At 36.3% G+C, this 22,781-nt stretch overlaps 1 protein-coding gene across 2 annotated transcripts in view; it reads right to left on the minus strand.

Moving 5' to 3' along the window:
* Positions 1-3,607: 3,607 nt before the first annotated feature.
* The window catches only part of CDK17 (cyclin dependent kinase 17), a 92,581-nt gene continuing 73,407 nt past the window's right edge, over positions 3,608-22,781 (minus strand). For both annotated transcript variants that reach the window (XM_059817268.1, XM_059817267.1), the window contains 13 exons: positions 20,084-20,209; positions 16,620-16,676; positions 14,879-14,993; positions 14,255-14,349; positions 13,365-13,427; positions 10,460-10,583; positions 9,339-9,459; positions 8,696-8,793; positions 8,288-8,393; positions 7,455-7,497; positions 6,145-6,235; positions 5,835-5,912; positions 3,608-5,410 (listed from right to left, as the gene is read on the minus strand). In XM_059817268.1, the coding sequence (XP_059673251.1) occupies positions 5,373-5,410; positions 5,835-5,912; positions 6,145-6,235; positions 7,455-7,497; positions 8,288-8,393; positions 8,696-8,793; positions 9,339-9,459; positions 10,460-10,583; positions 13,365-13,427; positions 14,255-14,349; positions 14,879-14,993; positions 16,620-16,676; positions 20,084-20,209 (1,155 nt within the window). In that variant the 3' untranslated portion in view covers positions 3,608-5,372. The remainder of the gene's footprint in view (positions 5,411-5,834; positions 5,913-6,144; positions 6,236-7,454; positions 7,498-8,287; positions 8,394-8,695; positions 8,794-9,338; positions 9,460-10,459; positions 10,584-13,364; positions 13,428-14,254; positions 14,350-14,878; positions 14,994-16,619; positions 16,677-20,083; positions 20,210-22,781) is intronic.

The following is a 22,781-nucleotide window of genomic DNA, read 5'->3' on the forward strand; positions in this document are numbered from 1 at the left end:
GACTGTCTCTATATCCTGTAGGATAAACAAACATGGCTCACTCAGATTTAAGCATACCTCTACGAAGTTGTCAGAAAAATACAACTTTTGAAATCCCTTTTAGCCCCAATTGGTAACTGCTCTTACCAATTAATACGTGAGTGCTCTGCCTACAGAGATGGAGTACAAATCTATTTCTTGAGGGCAAAGAGATTGACAGCATTAGTGAGGAAGAGTATAAACTTGTTTAAATGAAAAAAGGAGAATGAACCTCAGGCAAGGACTCTGGAGCAAATCAGCATCATGGCCTGTCTTGGGTGGGAGGATATTTGTAGAAAAGCATCCTAGAGGAGAGGACTCTAGGGTATACTGTTTTTTTCTTGAAAGATTCCCATCAGTTTGTGCTCACTCTGCAAGAAATGTGAATGGAAAAATGTAATCTTAATTATTCCTCACATGGCTCCAGGCCAGCTGTCTCCTGCAAATTAAGGAAAAGGACACAGAAAAGGGGAAAAAAGTCTTTGGAAAAATGAGCTCAGGGTGTGAAAGAGGAGGAGAAGGTGGCAGAGCTGATGCTGCCATGCAGGGCCTGGAGGGAGGTGCTCTGCAAGAGCATGTTGGAAAGGGCGTAAGGAAGAGCATTCAGCCCGGTTTGCAATCCACAGCAATGGCATTTCCATCAGCAAGACGACCCCATTGCGGCAAATGAAGGAACTTCATACCAGTCTGGGGAAAAACGTGTTTCAAGGTATGACATCTGAGCTGAACAAGACTCGTATTTCATTAGGAGGACCATAAAAGCAGGCCTGCTTCTGAAGTGATTTTGGAGGATGCAGCCAGGACAATAAATTAAGCAGTTATTTACGTCAGTAACTATGTGCATATGTGTGTATTCACAGCTTAAGTTGGCTTAAAAATTACAGAACTTAAAAGAGTTAAGGGAACTTAAAAAAGAGTTAAGGGATTTTAGAAAACGTGAAAATAGTGGAAAATTGTAATGTACATGTTTTTCCACTGACATCGATCTTCTTCTTTCAGTTAATGAGAGAGGTGCAGTATAGCCCAGTGTACTGGGCATAGACAAAAGATAAAAAATGTAAATCTAGAATAGCTAAACTCTAATCCCAGTTCTGACAACATGAATTTCCACTGTGGCCTAGAACAAGGGTTTGATTTATCTGCAACTGAACTCCACAGATGAAAAGGCTGTATGGTAAGAATGACAATGCCCACGTATCTACTTGGCTTTTATGCTTTTCAAAATCATCCTACCTGTACAGCCAGAGCTTACTTTACAATGTACCAGTTAGCTAAACACTTGCACAGTGCTTCCTTTATGTTTTATAATCTATACTTGTTATCTTGTCAGTCTCTTAAATTAGTCTGACATGGAAGTTGGTGAGACACATGGATGTTGCTGACCCACATACAGGCCAAAGAGTAGCATTAAATCTCTTAACAGCCCAGTCTCTGAAATGAAAAAAAAAAACACCAACCTGTAAAAAGTAAGCATTCAAGTTCCTCCCAAAATTTAAGAAATTTCATAGAAATGCTACATTTGTTTCAAAGCCAAACTTTACTAAGGGAAAAAAGGTATTGAAATGTGCTAACAAGATGCACAAATTATTTCAGCTCTGCCCCTTAGTGACCAGATAAAATGACCAAATGTCTGTGACCACGTTGTCACAGACAAGGTAAGTTCTAATTTTTCTTCAGTGTCACTATAGGCTACAGCTGTGCATTTCCATACCCTAATTTGTTTGGATTTCTTTCAAATCTGACCTTAATTCTGGGTATTTCCTAGATTTATACTACTTAGCTTAGGGATATTTACAACATACCTTTCATATATTTTGTCCTCAATAACTGAATGTATTCTTAACCTTAATTCCCTTAACATTGCAAAACAGAAACAATGTACCTTTATTACATTGAAAAACTCATGCGCAAACAACAAGCAAGCAGCCCCAAGAATGCTACCTTGCAGTTTTTCAAATAATTTGCAAATACCAAGTGTATTGATTCTTTAATAATTTTTTATTTTAACTTTTATTGCCCAATTCAAGGATACACTCTGGCTACTTAATGCTGTGGTAAAGCAGCACGAAAATAACACAGCTGTGTTGAGATGCATGTTCCACTAGAGCATTGCTGAGCAGCTGGTTTGCCCCTTCAATCTCCCACTCTCTCTTTCCTGTAAATTCCCGTCCTCCACCCCACCCCCTTTCCCCTTCAACCTCCACCTGCATGTGCACGCAACCTCATCACCACCTGCCTCTTTCCTGCCTTCAAGCCCACCTGATTCCTACACACACCTATACACACACCTTGGCATTCCTACCCCGCGGTAGATGGGATACACAGGGTATCTTCTAAAAATAATTACTTAATCAGCAACAACTTGCAGGCCATTTTGCATTAACTGACCACTCATCTTCAAGCAAAAGTTGTCATACCAAATCTTGAAAGTCATCCATTTTTAGCGACTATCTACTTGGGTTTTGTCATGGTTGAGGTCTTCTCCCAAAAAGGCCAACAATCCCTACAGTTCTTGGGGACAGTGAAACCAAGTCCGTAGTGCCTGATGCTGTCAGACAGGAGGCAGAACACTGAATTGCGCAAAAAGGATGTCAGAGAAATGCTCAGCGACTTCAGACTCGTTGACTACTGCCCCAAACAGGCAGCTGCCAAAAGAACTGTCTCTGCTGATGCAGGAATTTCAATTATAGACAATTTAAAAAAAAAGAAACTGGCTTGACCACAGATGCCAAACTTCTTAAGAAATACATTCTTTAAAGCTACTTCCTAATGAAGAAAACCAACTCACTTGTAGGTCCTTAGAAAAAAATCTCTTTTTATAAAGAGTGCTTTAATTTTATGGAAGATCTTTTCATCTGTAACAAAAAAGCTGAATTCCTACTTCAAATGGAAACCTCCTTTTCTTAGCTGCAGCTGATCCCTTTATAAATTTATTACTGCACTTCATTTTACCAGTTAAACCTTTAAGTTCTTTACTCATTAGTGTCACATTATTACTTGTTCTTTTATGACCTATAAAATATTACTGTTCTAGAAATGCTAAATCCCACATTTATCCCCAGTGAACATCTACGCTGTATCTTCACTACTTTTGTAAAAAAAGGAAAAGTTTTTCTGATACTTCCTTCTTCAACACCATCACATCTACAACGTATTTCCTACAAAGTCAATCAGTATAAAATCTCGATCAGATCCATCGCAACTATAAAAAATATATAACAACTATTTCAGGACAAAGGTTTTTTCATCAGTGCCAAATCTGCCTCTGACACACACACACAATACTCCCACTGGCACCAGTGGGAGACCCACGCATATACCCGAGACACGTATTACGCTCCTAGACCTAGGCAAGACTTCTGACACCATGTGAATTGCAGGACTTGCTTGCCAGTAATTAGACTGTGGACCATGTTTATGGTAAGATCCTTAACGGCCTCAGTCATGGATGAATCACATTACTTTTCACTGCTACTACTTCTGTGTTGCACGAATTAATAAGCAGCCTAATTTACAACTGATGACTCCCACAACACACAGATCTAGCTAAACATTTCCCCAAGCTGAACAATGCCCCAAGAACCGCAAGTTCACTTAGTCTGTATTTTTAACAACACAGGGCCTTTGTTATTATAAATTTCAAAACAAAACCAAAGAATTCCACATAATATTTATACTTTCAAAAGTACAATATTAATACAGGTCGGTCAGTTAGAAATAACAGCAGTTTGTTAGGTCTACAAGATTTAACGTAAAACCGGTTCACAAATGCTGAAAAGCAGTAGTGGTCCAATAGTCACCATTACACATGAATTTCTCTCTTCCAGAAAGTAAAAAAAAAATCCCAATTCAAATTTACCAGTATCAAGGAAATATTAATAAACACCCCCAAACATGCCACGATCACTATTCACAAATAAAGTTAAAATGAAATATACAAAAATTCACTTAATACTGTTAAATAACAATAAACTACAAGATTTCCTGAACAGAAATGGTAGGACCCCTGAATGTTTTACAGTGAATGTCAGGAAAAATTAAGTTACCTATGACTATTTTCATGATATACCAGCCAAAGATTTACATGACCATTTCAAAATATACCAATAAAGATTTACAGTCTCTTTAAGATGCACTAAACAAATAGGTTCATAAAGGTGAACACAAATGCTTAAAAATACTGTAACCATCACCAAGGGTGTACTTATGATACTCACTGAGAGGCATAAGCATAGTAGTAACATGTTTACTATCTCTGGTAAACAGATAACATCTAAGATCTGAAAAACTCTCTAAGTTCTCATTGTAAAAGTTCTGTAGTATAGTGAGTTCTTATCAAGTACAAACTTTCATCTTTCCAGTTGATTTCAAGTGAATAACGCACAAATGGGAGAGCAACAAGGTAGGAAAAGTGTGACATTATTCCCATCCTCTTGTAATTAGTTGTCCTGTTCCTCTGTAATGAAATTCTAAATTTCAAAAGTAAGCCAGGGTCCAACATATTATGAATAATCTTTTTACTATTTGTATTTCTAAGTTAAAAACAAGGTACAAAAGTCATTGCTTCTGCAAGTCATTGCTTCTGCAGGCCCCATATGCACAACAATGTGCAAATATCTTATGCTGGAGTAAGCCTGACAAAATTTATCATCCAGTCTATGTGCTCTAATTTATCAATAACTAACGTAGGGTCTGAGACCAAATACTAGCTACTGTTCACTTGCTTGAATCAACTTTCACACCATGTGCTTTCAAAAACATAATATGCATTAGAATTTTTCAACTATTTCAACACATACTTCCAATGTTAAATAAGGAATTAAGTGCCATGAACTTAGAGCATTAAAGATGGTTCACCTATAGCCAAGCAAAGCTATGTTTACATTCCAGGAAACACTGCAGTTTAAGAAACACAAAAAAAACCCGCAGCAGTAGAACATTTTATGAAGAGAAACAGATGCATTCACATATTATAAAGCCATTGCAACTTCTTCAGGCATGGAACTGTTGTGTTAACTATACAGACAGTAGTTATTTAGCAGCAATGATTCCGCAATAAATAATGCACTGTGTTTCTCAGTCCTGCACAAAAATTGCAGCTACAGTTACATCAATAGCTGTAACCTACTGGCTCTAGTGGCAGAGGAGACCTTAAAACCAACTGTACAAAAAATTGTCACACTGTGACAACAAATATAAAAACATAATCTGCAGGTTGGAAATAAAAAGACTCCACTGTGAAGAGGACAGTGTAGACAAACTGCGATTCCAAGTCCACCAACAGAGAGCACTGCCTTCAGATCCGAGTCCTTGATTGATAGGATAGGTTTGGGCTTGACTCTGCATCGCCCACTTTAAAAAAGCATGCTCTGCCTTCTGTTCTTCCCATGTCCTACAACAGAACATGGACCATGGTAAGAAACTGAAGCATTCGCACAACAGAGTATTCAGTTATTATCCACATCATCTATGTGTCTATTTTGAGAGAACATCCTTTGTGCTTAAGCCAAGATCAGGATCTTTCTTTTAATTGCACTTGTTGCACTTTTATTTTTACTTTACCACCATTCACCTGCACAATAATGGTTTGAAACTCCGAGACATTCTCATATTAACAGTCCCTCTGCCCATCCCTAGTAAAACCCACTTCCCTCTGTGCATTTAGCTTATATGTCTACAGGAATCTGTGCAAATAATTCTTGGTATTTGTTTGAGTACATTCACACAGACCAATTTAACAAAGTATTTTTCAGTTCCGAATGTCTCTGGCACAGCATTCCGTCTGCAGATACGAGAAAATATTAAGCTTTCCATACCTGTCTCTGGGTAAGTGGAATTTCGAAAGCCAGGGTCTTTTTGCAACTGAATCTCTTTTAGACTGAATATTGAAACACCTAGAATGTAACAAAGAAATTAATTACTATCCAAACATAACTATACTTTATTGAACAAAGTTCTATTCTTAATTATACAGTTTAGATAAAAAACAAGTTTCCTATTCCCAAATATTTAAGTCAATATGTACTAGGCTTCTTTAATAGATTAGAATTGAGAGTTTTTCCTTAAGCAATGTACTTAGCTTTAATGTACTATCTTAACAATACTCTACTTTACTACTCCTCTTACTTTCAGGCAAAGTATGTATTCTTGTTCCAAGACTTCTGAAGTATGCATGTTTCATGGCCTCTTCTGCTGAAATTCTTTTCTTCGATTCATACTATTAACATAAGAGGATACAAATGTGTTCGTTTTCATTAAAAAACTGTTTGCATCAAGCGATTTCAAAGGGAGAAATAGATTTCTACTTGCTCAATATTTCCCGCCAACTCACTACAACAAATTTGTTTTCATTACTTTTATTTCATATATATGTTATCTAAATCAGTTTTATCAACATATAACAAGATTGCTAAAATAGTCAAAATAACTGCTGCAAATGGATTCAAGTCAAAAATATACTTAAATCTTTATTTATAGATGTAACAATGATTAGATGACAGGCTTCTGTCTACATTATATTCTAATATTAAATTGCAATGAAATGCTATTACATGAGATCACAACAGTTTTCAAATTTGATGGACTATGCTGCAGCATTGTGCATAAAATGGAACTTTAGACAACATGGTCTTCAATCTGTGCTCAAATGTCTCCTGCTTGGCATATGTGGACATTGGGACAAAGATGCAGACATTTAAAAAGCTGTATACAAATAAGAATAAAGTCCAAACAAGGACCGCCAAGTACTGTTCTGACACAATGTGTAAATAGATGAAGACTTGATGTAGAATTTAAATCATAGACTGCAAAGCAGAGCAACTGCACTCCACCTTATGTACTAAGAATTTTTAACACCGTGAAGTTACAACAGTGCTGCTGCATCTACTCAAAAACTTAGAGAGTTGGCCTTCCATCTTGCTTCTCCTCTTCTTGTTTCTGGCTCATTTTTAATACAGATTAAAAGATTAAACACACATACCACTTAACCTTTTGAATACAGTTTGCAAGACCAAAGAGTAATATCACACCTTAGTAACTGCTTCTCTAGTAGTAAGCAAGTTCATTGTTACAGAAATCTGGTATCCGTATTTGAAAGTTCTGTTTTAATACTGTATTTCAGAAGATTTTTTTTTCTTTTCAGGGAAATGCTAACATAGAATCAATGCTATTTCTACAGAAAGTAGTAAGAGATGAAATCCCTTCTGGCAAAAATAAAAAAATTAAAAAATTAAACATTCAGGTTTAAAATTCTTACAGTACATAGGCTTCCCAAAATTGTCACGCTTCCCAAAACTGTCATCCTCTACAGACTCAACTGCATAGTCTACTTTGAGACAGATATAACCAATACTATAGCTTCTAATACATTTTGTAAATAATCTATTAAAAAGCTAAACTTGCACTTTTATAAAATAAAGCCACAAAACACATCTTACTTGAAGGAACTTCGCTATCAATTCAATTCCTTCCGTGTCTAGCCTAAAAATAAAATTATTTAAAAAAATTAAAACAGTTATTGAACTATATTTACAAAAGCAAAACTACAAAGGAAGAGATTTCATTAAATGGTATCAAACCTGAAAATTAAATTTAAACATGGAAATGCTTTCACCTAAACAACTTTTCTGCATGTTAATGTGTATACATACAAGTACCAGTATCTCTCAACAAGATTATTTGAAAAGTACTGGGGACAGACAAATCCTGAGCTTTGGATCATGATTTACTAGGTTGACCTGGATCATTTATTTTAACAAAAAAGGTTTTGTTGTTTTTTTTTTTAAGCCTAACACTACTCATTTACTAGAAGGACATAACGTTAGATCTTATTCTTCAGAGTCGATAAATGTGGTAGTCTTTGTTATAAAGTTTATTTATAGTAACTGTGCAGACCCTTCAAATTCCTCATAATGGTTTCAATAGACTGCTCAAGGAAACCTTGCCAATTTTAACAATGGGCCTATTATATAACAGAAGCGAATTTGGGTTATTTAGGAAGTGCTGTGTGAATACTCCTGCTATGCAGGCATTATTAATCGGAGTTTATAGTTCTATAGGTCATTACGGAGCTGTGGTACCTTGAATGATATTAGACAAAGTAATCACATAGTACCAGGATTACGCTTTGCATTACTATCTGCCCACAGTAACACAACTGATGTGTAGTTTTCCAGTACTCAGCAGTAGACCATACTCGGAAATATGTTCACATTTACAAATATGCAAAGCCACAGGGATACATATTTTCTATTAATAAAACACAAAGTACCTTGGTGCATGGTTGATGAGGGGTTGTGGTTTATACTTAGGGAAGTTGTAGTTTCTAAATTCATCACTGGAAGAAATGCCTGGCCATGTTTCTTGACATGGGGTTCCTGCATTTGAAAAAAGCAACAAATTCAACTTAAAAAAATACAAAGAAACAGCTTTGACATAAATAGGTATTTAACCCTGTAATTTAAACAGGAAAGAAAAAAAATTCAGCCAATGAGTCTGTGTTGTACAAACCCAGCTTTGACCTCAGCGCAATCATTTTTGATCAAGAGTAAACTCATTCACCTTAATTACAATGCAACATAAAATATCATTGTTTGTAAAGATGTACAGTTCTCATGGAAAAAGTGTTTAGAAGAACAAACATATAGCATTAACACTACTGCTAAAAGTATCCATTTACCCAGAAGTCTGAAAATTAAGTGCAGTTCATCTTCAACAGTCGAACCAGGAAAAAGAGGCCTTCCTGATGCCATTTCAAAAAATATGCATCCGACACCCCTTTATAAAAACAGAGAGAAAGATAAACCAGAAACAATCCCACAATTTATGCTTTTGGCTCTTAAAGACTTCTGTGATTTCTCTTCAATTAAAATAAATTATTAGATCAGTTGTTAGCCACACGCTGCTATTAAAAATAGTTTTGAAAGATACGTAGCAGCAAAAGAACTGTCGAAGACTAAACAAAACTTACGTCATAGCTGTATTATATCCTCTTCCTTCAGATGTCAAGTTTATCAATTGTATTAAAGTTCGTAGTGGAATACCACATTATCATGCCATTAGGACATGTTTGTTTTTTTCTCCCCTAACGCTGTGGGCCTACTGTCTGCTTACTCTGAGCAATAAAATGGTACTGTGCATTTTCAGAGAGAAATAATAGCACCTTCCCTGTCTGCCAATCCTTCCTCTAAAAATCTAGCTCAATTGTAGCCTTCAAAAATTCAAAGGATGAGTATTTGAATGCTACTATATAATAATAAAGAGATGACATTTTTTCAACTTGACTGAGAACAAAAATTTAAATTAGACAAAACTTTACAAACCACATGTCAATTTGAGTTGAATACTCTGAAGATCCGAGGAGAACATCAGGTGGTCTATACCATAACGTGACAACTTCATTGGAATAGGTCTTTGTAGGAACAGACTTTGCTCTAGCCAATCCTTGATAAAAAGGGAAATAGAGAGTCATGTGCAGCTTGCTGAAATCTTTTTCTTTGCATGAAATTGACAAAGAATTTTTAAGAGCTAAATCAACCTTATTATACTTGCTAAATACCTTCCCTTAATGTTCATTAAAAAGCCCTAATAAATACATTCTACAACTTTTGATTTGCCTCTTAGTATTTACAGCAGTCTCATGATCAGCATTTTTAAGCATAGAAGACAGGTAAACAGATCAAAACCTGGAGTAATCCTATAAATTTCATTAAAACAACAAAGCATTAGATCAATATGACACTTCCCCCCTGTGAAAACCCTTCTGCACTATTTCCATTTGAGAATTACATTGCAAAAGGCAGAAGGCAATAAACGAATAATGAAATGGTGGAAACAGACCAAATCAGTGTTAGATCAGCAGGGGTTTTCCACCCTAACATTTTCAGTTTGTCAGTAGTATCTTCAATAAAATTTAGATCTATCGTGTTAGATGCAATCTTCTGAGCAACTTTTGTTCACACACAAGGGGAAAAAACAGTGGTAGCACAACTTTCAAAGGACCTTCCTGACACAGAACATAACAGGAAACTGTGAATGCCCCACTCTACTGAAAACCCCAAAGGAACTTGGTGTACCAATGACGGAGTAACACCTGACAATTTAGCACATGGACAGACCCTTTCTCTCTCCCGTCATGGTCACTCTGCTTTGGAGTAACTGTGGAGTGTTAGGAAAAGCAACTTGAGCTCCACCTTAAGGATTTGACGGTCAATTTCAAAGGAAGCTGTAAGACTACTTTCAAACCACAAGTCAAGCAACAGCATTACCTATACACGTATTACTTTGATTACTAATACCCTGTAAAAGGCTGACTTACATTTTCCATCTGAGAATGAATGAATTTGCTACAGACCCGATGTTCTCATCTTTCCGTTATGAGGAAAGATGCCTCCCTTTTGCTGAGTGAAGAAAATATTTGTTATGGAATAATTTCAGGCCATACCAAAGTCCGCAAGCTTCAGTTCTCCCTTCTCATTAATTAGTAGATTTTGTGGCTTCAGATCTCGATGTAATACCTTTCTTCTGTGACAGTATGCCAAACCACGAAGAATCTGGTATAAAAATAGCTACAAAAGAGAACATTTATATAAATTAGACGAAAAATGTTAATCTACAGATTACACAACTAAAACAGCCCATTTGGGCACTGTAGAGTTAAGTCTCTGTATTGTAAGCATGACAAAAATACTTCTCAAAAACTTACTTTTCCATATGAACACATTCTGAACATCTTCATTATTGTTTACAGATTTAAAATCCCTTTATGCCAATGCACTGCTTTAACACGATACTTTACAACAAAGATTTTAAGAGCAATTTGTTCTGCTTAACTGAAGAGAACCACAGGGCTGTTTATTTTTAAGTAAGCATTTACCAATGCTCTTCCCTACACTTATGTCTTTAAAGGTAACTGTCTCTGACTGTACTCAGTTCCCTTCTACCACAGAATCCCTTCTGAAAATCCAGCTCAGCATCCTTTCTATCCAATTGTGCTAAACCATGAAAAGAGTGTTTTGGCATGCTATTGGAAAAATACACTTGGATTCACAAGCTCACGGCACATGGAGAAATGAGGATTACTAAAACAGCCCAGCTGCCTCTGGCATTTATATTCATCCCCCTCACCTTGACACACATAGGTTTAGTTTAGTCCTTTGGAACAGCAAGCCAAGCAAACAACCTCAGTCATGCATATTAGTGCTGCACATCTATAGACGCAGAAGTAGTAAGGGATGAAGAAAGGTTTAGCAGAGGACAGCTAAGCAAGTTTACTATATCACTGAATTAAGAACTACTATTTCGCAGTTTCCGTATGTATAAAGGGTCTGATCTTAAACATGGGACTTCTAGGTAGCCATTGCTGGCATTTACAACACAACAGTCCTCAGTAGTAGTAGTCAGTCCCAAGTATTATTAACAGGACTGCTGTGGAAATCGATAGCCATCTCTAGCGTGCACCGGGACTGCAACGATTAGTCAAAAAGGCAAAGCAGATTATTCTACGGAAATTGTGATCCTCAACACAGTCGGCATGGATCCTTTGGGAAAGGCACAGGACGACATGTATTAGCTCAAAATTCTGTTTGACACAGTAATACCCGCAGAGATCACGCACATCTTTATATTATACATCTTTGTTTTGTTAAAACTCAAAAAGCTAAAATTATCTGAGGCATGTGAGGGAAATGATGACAGGGAGGTCCCTCAAATGTTAATAATGACCCAAACCTCCACAGTTACTGTAAGGTAAGCACCTACAGTTACTACAGTTAAGCAGCTGTTCTGGTTTCCCACTGCCAAAGGTACTGACTGTATAAATCTACTCTCAGGGCACCGCTTAAACCATAGGAAAACAAGGAAAAACAGTTCCTCTGCTTAGCTTGGATTACCACAAGCAGATTCTGCTTGTTCCCAAACTGCACTTATTACAGGACCCAGCTTCCCACTAACAACTTTTATTTTTTTTTAAAGCTTAAAGCACTACTTATTAACTTGTAGTTAATTAAAAACACAAGCATAATTATGTTGTTTGTTGTCTCTCTGAAGTAGATACAAATTAAAGAATTTCCCTTTGCAGACTCTCAAAGGAAGCAAAAGAGTAGGTTAAAGGCAGATGTCTTTCCCTAGAGAGACTTACTGCAATGTGACAACAGAATAAAAGAAAAAGCTATCCAAACAGTAACCAATATCTAGACTGAACCCCATACACAATTCAACTAAGAACAGATTTCTCAACATGCAACTAAGCCAAAGCGAAGGATGACAACTCTACTGGAACGCACACAAAACCCATCACTTCACAGTACTTAGCACATTGTGTTGTCAACCACATTTGTGCCATGTGCTACTGTATAAGAATAAAAGTAATTTTCGTACCATGTGTGCACGCTTATGGTTTTGTTCTTTAGGATCACAGCTTAAAGTTAATTATTTTCAAGAAGAGTTTCTCAAACACATCTACTGTACAAATAACATCCACTATATGAATTACATATGGCTTAACGAAGGGGTTTTGAAGGTACAGTCCAGCATAGGCGGCAAAACAGCAGGGTGATACTGGTAAACCAGTCTCCTCGGACAACCTCACTCATTCCAAAATAGTATTGTCCTCTGTTCGGGGTCTTGTTTATAAAGCCATAAGTATTAAGAACATGAACAGTTGCTGCAGTTTTCCAAATCAAAACCTGCTTGTTAGGAGACAGGTAATGCTCGAACCTGAGTTAGTTTCAGCAGGCCAGACTGGAAATGGAGTCACTTGACCTGGCCACAAGCATAGTTAAAAGCAAGAGACAATTAAACCTTAAAGAAAATAATTCCCATTTTATTACTAACGGAAAGATCAACATCACTCATTCTTAAATATGTATTATTAATTTCTTACTTGCGTGGTAGGCAGTGGCATCCAAACCCACATTCATGATTGAGGCCACATTTTCCTCAGTTTGCATATATAAATTTTATTTGAGGATATATCAAACTACAGACTTAACTTAACAATGAGTATAAAATAATGGAAGGACAAGAAGAGGTCAAGAGAGTTATGAATGTATTACTTTCAAGGAAGTTTTTAATTTTAAATATATAACTTCAAAGAGAATGAAAACATATAAAGTTATATAATCTCCTGTTTTCAGTGCTTTGAACACTTAAAAGCCATCAAAACCAAAAAGAAAGACTACAGCTAATGTCAAAGGTACTTAAGCCAGGCCCAAAGGTCAAAAGGGAAGTTAAATTTCTTAATTTATTTTTTAAAAGCCCTAAACCATACAGCCTCTGATTATTAAACTGTCTGAAATTCTTAGAACAGAGACAGTTGGAAGACAGTCACTGTCACTGAAAACACTCACCTTTACATTGTGCATACTCATGATGTTACCACAGTCATCCATGTACTGCTTCAGATCCTTGTCCTGTCAAAACACCATCATCATTGTTCAGTAAAATTGTGGGCAACAGATTACGTGAATATTATTTATTGTTAGAACCGAAATAATTCATCAGAAAACTTGAGTTTTCTGCGAAAGATGTTCAATGACAAAAAACGTAAAAGCCTGAACATGCAGAAAACTCTGGCTTTCCAGAGGATATAAAGACCCATTTTCCAGCAAGCTGCAGCATCTCAGACAACATTATTTGTTATTGCCTTCTCCTCCATCTGGAGTGCACCACAGTATTTTATGAAATTGCTACATTCTCCAATTACATTGGAAGTAAAGAGTTTTTCTTCATCCCTCTTATTACACTTATATATTCCAGCATATTATACAAAAAATATCATTAGGTAAAGCTTCAGTGAGAAAGTGAAAAGTCTACAATGCAAGAGGCAAACAAGTGAGATATGTAATTGTGGACACATGCTTGAAAAGGTTGTTACAAAAAGATGGAATGTGTTGTTTACTTCAAAGTATACTTTTTTCCTTAGCTAACTTGTGAGAGTTGTGCCATAACAGAAAAGTATCATTTGAATAATAGCATGATCATCCTTTCTTACAGTTAAAGATTTTGGTACAAGTAGACAGTTTGCTCAGGTAGATCACCACTAACTGCTATTAATGAAACTCTGAAATTATCAGAACAGTATTTACTAATTTACAGCAATTTAAGCTGAATGATTCTAGATGCAGGAGAAAACTGCAACAGTCCCAGTATTTTTAAGAAGAATACAGATTTTGTTATGTCTGTGTTACTCAGAAACAATAAATCAAACGTAGAGCTCGCTAGCTGTTTAAGCACCTACCAGATATTCGAAAACAAGAGTCAAAGACTTGTCTGTGTGCACAATATCGTGTAATGTAACAATATTTGCGTGCTTCAGATCTTTTAATAATGACACTGCAAAAGAGAATTGTAAGTATAAAATAAATAAACACAAAACACACAAGCAGTAAATGCATTTGTAGCAAGTTCATACATATAAGCTTTTTTTTTAAATTACAAAGCTATTTTTAAGAACACAATACTCGTAGAAATGAAGTTACTAAGAAAGGTATCGAATCAAAACACCAAACTGACATTTGAGTAACAAACTGTAAATATTTCCTAAATTATACATTTCAGGCAGAAGTAGTCATTTGGTAAAATGTATTCTGAATCCCTGAAAGTTACTCACTACTAATAGTCTAATTCAGAATAAAATCATCCATTTATAACACTGCATTTGAGAACACAACCACCCCCTATAAAGAAAATAAATTTGAAACACTAACTCTTAAGTCTAGACTAAAATTTTCCTCATCAAAACAAGTATCAATTTCATTCATCTCCCATGTAGCCTGTGTATTTCCAAGTACCAACAGTACTTTGGTCAAAAAGAAATCCAGACGTATCTGAAATTCTAAGAAGTAAAAAAAAAAGTTATCACCTTCTCTTATGGCTGTGCATGGTGCTCCCTCTTCATGTTCCAGGCGGATTTCTTTCAGAGCTACCAGGTTCTCTGTCAATTTACTTCTCCCCTTATAAACTGTTGCATAAGTACCCTACAAAACAGAAAAAGAAGGAAACTCTTACGAATTGTTCCTTCATTGAAAGGTAAGTTAAAAAAGAAAATATAAAACTTCTATCTGAGGTTCTAATAGGCTTCATTGTGGATACAAATAGTTTTTACATTGTCATCTTTTGATATATGTAAACCTACAAAAATCCTTTCTAAGCACAGGTCTGAACACACAGAAGACACAACAGATGCATATGCTTAACAAATCTGAAAACTATGTGGAAAGCTATACACCATATAGCTACCAAAGAAGTCAGATCAGGTAGTGTTAAGTTCACTGCTGAGATCATTTACCCTCTTGAAAGTCTCTATTTGATTAAAACTAGCTCAAGTATCTCTTCACTACACTGCAGTTACGTTTCTGAAGGCTACAGACATACTTTTCCATTACTTTTATGAAAACATATGACTCCTTTTGACACCTTCTTGTCTTCGTTACATACTTTACATGAGTTTTTTTTGGGGGGGGGGAATTGTCAAAGTGTCATTTTGGTTGACATAATGAACAGTGAATATTATGAAGGTTATCCTTCCCAGTTTTGGGTTTTTTTTGCTTAGACAATAAGAGATTCAAAACTCTCAAGGCATGTTACATAAGGACAAGAAATTCTGACAAACCAGCAAGTAGGTACAACTAATACCAGCAATTGCAAAGAGGAAGCAACAAAGTTACAGAAATTGCCCTTGGTTACAGTACATACCCAGTGCTGTCCACTACACTTTGAAAGCCAGTGAGGTAATGCACACCCGCAACTATGACTTGATAGCTACTAGATTAACATCCCTCCAAAGATACACAATGTTATCTCATGTCCAGTGACCCATCTGACAAGTACTAGAGGCAAAATAAAAAATAAATGCATTTGGAAGTGAAAATGTTGGATACAGAGGACTGGCTGCAATATTCACAGCAGAGATGCTGCCCAGCCCTGCTTCCTTCTGCAATGTTCACTCCAGTGCTCCTTGTCCGTTTTTGATCCCGTTGGCCAACCTCAATCAACTTGGACAGCACTGACACCTGGCCCTTCCTGAATTCTACCGTTTCTCTGGAAGTCAGAGGCTGAATGGAGGTAGAAAGCCGTATTGCTGCCCTCCCGCAAGGAAAGGCACACTCAGTGTTACGTACTTCACTTGGCATCACCCTGCTGGCTGCCCCGCTCAGGCGTGCAGGCTTCTCTACCAGAACATGCATAGCTACTGCCTGCTCCCTGCAAGTGCTGGCTACTTGTCCAGCACGAGCCCTCCCTAGCACCCAACTCACAGCAGGAGGATGCCACACTTAACTAGTTTTATTATCGACAGAGTAATTTTCTCTATCTGCACACAAAGCCAGCCTATGTAAGAAGGCCACAGATCATTTGCTAACGGAGTCTTGCTCTTCCCCAGCTCAGTGATGGTTTTCCTGCTTTTTTTTTGCTTATTATATATGCATAGAACATTTGTTTGGTTGTGACATTATTACACATGATGAATATGTTTGGTTTACTGAAAAGATAAATTCAATGGGTATTTTGAGGGATATATAGATTTTCAATTAACGTTTATGTAAAATTTTACATAAGACATTGTCACCAAACCAGTAATCATTTCAAAAGAAAGCTATACATACCTCTCCAAGCTTTTCTAACTTGATATAGGTTTCCATTTTTCCAAATCCAATTTCTGACTGCAATGAAAAGAAATGGAAAATCGATCACTAAAACTGAACACTTTATTTATACATCATTTAATCAGCAAGCTAAAATTTTTTTCAGAAAAATACCTGATAGTACTTGACCAAACAGTGCACAATTCCGCTATTCTAAAAACAATTTAGCATAGAGGATATAAATGTATCCCAGCATCCAAGCCTAATGCTCAGCCTGTTGGCCAGTCTACTGTGTATCCCGGAAGGACTGTGTACTGAGTTACAATCAGACTGAAACCCCACTTTACTCTACCTCCTACATAAGTCTTCTCCACTCTTCTGATCTGATTACTACTAATGAGGTTGTTAGAGCTTAAAGCACAGAAGTAATCTCAAACTATTCCATCCTTTCTTTCGCTTAGCATAACCATATGCTGCTGCTTCTTTCAAAATAACTTTCATTACTTATTTGCTCTCTACTAATATATATATAGCAAGTTCAAGATCACAGCTCCAGTTTTGCTCTCCCATTCTGATCTCTCAATGCCTTTCAGTCTAAAACTCTGCCAGTAAAATCCCTAAACATCATTCTTCCACAAGCTTCAGCTTTGTCTCAACAATTTACATTTCATGGCTCATAACTTCAAGTCTTTGTGTATTTTACTTGGATCTATTCACCTTCTCTTTTTTCATCACCAACTTAGCTCTGCAATGCAAGCCTGTAGGGTTTGCCTGCCTATATAACACCTTCTTTTGAAATCTGTAAGACCATTACTCTTTTCCTGTACAAAGACACTGCTACTCTCATATTTAATATGGTTATCTCTTACAGTTATTTTTGTGTAAGACCACTGTCAATTACAAAGCTTTATATTGGTCTTACACTATAAAGAATGCTAAAAGCAGACATGTAAAACATGCCAATTTTTAAACCAATTTACGAAGTGCATAGAGCCTGTACTCTGTCAAATCCCAAAATCCATAGGCTTCATGGGGTTTTGCTTTACTGACAATTGGACATACACTAAGACAAAAAAAGCCAGGTTTTCTCCGTAGCAACATCTACCTCCTTCCACTTCCAAAGATAGCTCTCCACTTGCTATTTCTCTCTATGGAAAGATACTTTGACCCCAGATTAGCTTCAGCACCTTTGTCCACATGTTTGAGTATGTTGATTTGCTCCTAAAATCCAATGGATATTAAAGGTGTATTTCATGGTAACACAGTGTGACTTAAATACTGCTACCTGTATTAAGATTTGACAACGATATAATATGAAGGTATACTAAGAAAAGTTGGATTAATACTTAATTTTCAAAATACATGCATGAAAATACATCTGAAGTAACTGTAAGATCTTGTCTGTAAACATATTTGACATATCTAAGAGAAAAAATGGGCACATAATTATGTTAACATAGTATTAAGAGTAATTCTGCTTTATTAAATTAGTTTTAGAATTGAAATGTTCTAAAACTGCATAAGGATGCTTTAGCATCAAGCAAAATAATTTCTGAACTATGTAATTTTTTTCTGCAATACACATCTGTCTATCTTGACTTACGCAGAAACACTTATGCATGCTACTGCGCATGCACGTACATGTATACACAAAGTACAATTACCATGAAAGCTATTTTTTTTTGTTGTATTTCAAAGAAATACACCAGACCTAAAGCATAACAGGTCCTCACTTGATACTTTTGATAGCTTTTTTCCTTTCATTCCTACTAAGCTTTGAAAAGAGACATGCCTTTGAAGCAGAGCGCAATATTCATACATTGTAATTAACAATCTGCTAGCAAGCTTTCAATGACTATCTCAGAATAATGAGTCCTTGAATTTCTTTTTTTTAAAGGTTAGTTTGAAATCATGAAAGGACAATGCAGCAAATACATGCCTGCATACCACAGCAGTGCTGGCAGGTTTCATTTTGGACTTTTAAGCCCTGAAAGCATTTTTAAAAGGCAGAACAAAATAACCTTGTGACAGGAAGCTGATTCCATATGCACACCATACTCATTAGAGGGCACTGTTTTTCTGTCTGTCCACTAGAAGGTAAAGAGGAGAGAACTTCAACTGCTCTCACGGCTCTCCATTAAACGAGCAAGGGGATTTAGATAGACAGGAAAATCCCCCCAGCCCCCAAACACTATATTGCGACACTGAAAAGGTTCTACTGAAAAGGAACTTCACCAGCATCTGACAAGAAAAGGTTTGTGGAAGTCTATTCCTCAGTTCAGTGCTACATTAGTTACTAAGTGGTTAATGAGCTACAAAATTCTGGCACAAATATTTAAGCTTGCTACATTATTATTACTTCCGGTGCTTTGATTCGATCTTTTCTTCTTTTAATATTGTTCTTGTAAAAGGCGACATGCAGATCAGAACTTTAGTCTAGCACACTAAATTGTATTTTTTCAGGGGAAAAATACATGATAAAACTCAATCATTGGTTTGTTACAGACATTATTAATTCACAAAGAATAAAATAAAGATATTTCACAGTTAATAAACTAATTCACTACATGTACTTTCATATTTAGTTTTCAGCAAATAAGCCATTAAATCAAGAAAACAAAGAACAATGCGGATTTCATAAACCTACCCCATTTTACTCTGCAAAGAATTTCTCACCAATGAATTTGCTCAGGAAATCAGTATTGGTCTAGCAATTCTTTAAGACCTCGATTAACATTAAGAAAACTGATAGATCAAATTATGACTGAAATATAACAATTTTTGTAAAAATAAGAAAAAAAAAATTGCACTATGTCATGGATGTGCATATTTTATATGAGTGTCCAGGATTTCTAGCATTTATACCCTAATTGCAGTATAGGAATCCTCATTCTGCCACCTCCAATGAAAGACTTATTTTTTGAAATAGCCCAATAATCTAAAAAGGTGTACGTGAATTTATTAATTCTCATTCTTAGGAATCCACATATGCTTTTTAAAAAAAGTAAAATAATAAAAATCTATTATTTCAACAGCAATTTTGAGACAGAAAATTTGTTATAAATTACAAAAAGAACAGTGAGGAGGACCTGCCTTCATATTATGCTGCTTTAGTGTCTTCCTACTGTATTCATATGACAGCCCTGGCTTTGACCTAAGACTATGTGGCCTATTTGCTCAAACAGATCATCCCTGCTCTAAAAAGCAAAAGGATTTAAGTATGCACTTTGGGAGTTGAGTTTAGCCACTGATTTCAATGGGTCAAGACCTTCACTGAGAAATGACAGGGCCACGTTTGCAGACGAAAAATGAAAAAAAAGGGTGAAATTCTTCAACGGATTTTGACAGGCGCACACTGAAGTTCAGGACAAAAAAGCCAAGGTGTAAATGAAGTTGAATCATACCTACGGTATACAGACATCTGCATTAAACGGAATCTGAAGAACCAAGAGGTTGGTTTAGCATGGCAGATGCATTACACTTACTAGTGATGCTCTACGAGAACGTCGACTCATTGGCTGATCAAACGGCGGACTGTTAATCTGCAACTTTTCAAGATAGCCATCAGGTATCCTGATGTCAGCAGGCAGGGACAAACGCTTGTTCAAATCCTGCAGTAAATAATGTTAAGAAGAGAAGGGTCAAGTATAATTCAGAATTTCCCAAAAAATCCTTTAACACCTGCAGTGTTACTGCTACTACAGTGTTGCTATTTAAAACAGAAATATTTATACAAATGAAAAATAAGTAATTTCACAGAAATTGTTTTTAAAAATACTCTCTTCTAATAATACTTCAAATCACTTAGATAACAGGTTTAAAAAGTGCTTTACAAACTCATTACTTTAATAAGAGGAATGAAATATTAAAATATAATTAATTACACTGTGGATAAATGTACTGAGTTTACTTGAATATTTAGGCATAACTGGAATACCAGAAACTGAGAATTCAGAGGCTGATAACCACATTTCTTTTTATATAATAATTACATTAGAACAACAAGAGATCTCCACAATTCAAAGTAGATCACTCTCTCTTTCTCTGACTACTGAAAGTTATAGACTTGCTTCAGCTTCCATTTTTCCAGTCTTACAAAACAGAACCACTTCGCTATTGAACCAAACTATTACAAATGTTAATACATTTTTCTATTTCAAGCTCTTTAGTATATGATCTTTAGAAAACCAAACTGCCACTATATAAATGCAGTTTTCCCTACATCAGATTCTGTTTTTCACCAGTAAATTCTTCCTACAATAACAGGTATCATTTCTAAGACAAGAGGGAAACAAAATTACATCACCTTTCAATAATCGTGAAAAAAGGTTTTTTTGGGGCAGCTGCACATTCATTTTTTATTTTTAGTTTGGCTTTAATATCAAACATGCCAGAAAATGAAATACCAAATATTCTCTTAAAGCAGCCAGTCACCACCATAGAGGTACAAGGGCAACATATGCAGGCTCACAAAAAATGGGAAATAATTTCCAGAAAACCAGGAATTGTTTTTCAGTAAAGGTAGTTTATCCAAGTAAAGGAAAAATCTCGCTCAGCATGAAATTATACAGTCCACCTCCATGGATTCTACCCTGAAGTTAAGAGGACATCTCTGGAACCACCACTGTTTTCACACTCTTCTCCAGCAGAAGAGCGAATCTCGAGATTTCTGCAGGTGGACCTCAGATTTAATCAATACTGACCTGACAGCAGTAAGCTCTTCTTGATGTTACCCTATTCTATCTTACCTATTACCTCCAGTTTTGAATTCTGGGCATCCCGAGCTACAGCCCCAATTCAGTTCCCCTCAGGCATGGCCATGTGTTTCTACTCGTGTCTTTGCAGCAGTTTTGAACCACTTCAGCACACTAAATAATCGAGAAACTATCTCAGGCGACATGCATAGCTTCCTGCCAGCTTTGTGCTTTGGACAGGTTCAGTGTAAGGTCAGGCAAGCTCACAGCCTGAATACAGGCAGCAGGGCAAGCCCGGAAAGCCGGCAGCTAAATTGGCTTAGGCTGCCAAAGAACTGGATCATCAGAGTTTTCAAGACCTGAGATCTTGGTGGACAACTTGCTAAGCTTTCAATGTTGATAATGTATTTGAACCATGTATATGCATAATCTATACATGTATCAGGAGCAACAGCTAAGCAAAAAATATCAGTTAAAAATAGATAGTAAAAAATATAGATATTTGGCAATTAGTTGAAATTCAGGTAGGACTGAAGTGCTAATATACAACCCCCAGATGACTGATCTACATATGCTATTGACTACAGCCACTGGATACAGGCAGAAATTTTTGGGAAGATGCTAACAAAGCTTTAACCTCTGGCAGCTCACCCTCCTGTTTTCCTTTCGCTCCTCACACGTCCTTAGGTACAGAGCACAAAGTCTGCTAACTTCTACTTCGCTGCCCAACATCAGCTTCTTTGCATAACTGCAAAAATCAGTGTCTGTAATTCTTATTTTTTACAGATTTTTAAAATTTTCTTTAAACAAAAGAAGTACTGTTCACAGAACGGCAGCTTTGACCAACATTTTCAAGTTAAATTAAAAGAAAACAAAAGGATCCCTCTGTTTTGGCAGCTTCCAATTTCTTTATTAATTTTCAACATTGGTATTTCAAATTTTTCAAAACATTGGCAATTATAAAACTGCCTGTGTGGTTTTCAGGAGAGTGGAGGAACTAATTAATTACAAGGGGAGCTAGCAGTAATCCCTACAGTAAACCAGTATTTTCCATTAAGAATTTTCCTTCTTTTTGACAGGCTCTGCTAATGTAACAGGCAACTAAAATTCAGTGAAGCTAGAGTAGTCTGAAAAGAGAAATGCCTCTCCCCTACTGAACAGGGCTTCAGATTATTAAAACTAACTAACTAACTAAAGTCACCCTGTAATTTATTGCATTTTTCAGAAAATTCAGGTAGCTCATCAAAACAGATGAGCACAAAGGAAAGAGCTCCACAGTGTCTTAAAGAAAGCAGCTTTGTCGTCTCACTGCAGCGGGAAACCCCAGAACTGCTGCAACAAGACAGGAATGACAGGAAAAGGACCAGCATCAGTCTCTACTCCACCTTCCTATTCTAATCCCACATCAACAGTGGGGCAATATCCTGATTTTCTTTCTCCCGTTGCTCAAATAAAGCAGAAATTTGATGAATTCCAAGACAGCAGAAGA

This window comes from Gavia stellata, chromosome 4 (genome assembly GCF_030936135.1).
Source record: "Gavia stellata isolate bGavSte3 chromosome 4, bGavSte3.hap2, whole genome shotgun sequence".
NCBI lineage: Eukaryota > Metazoa > Chordata > Aves > Gaviiformes > Gaviidae > Gavia > Gavia stellata.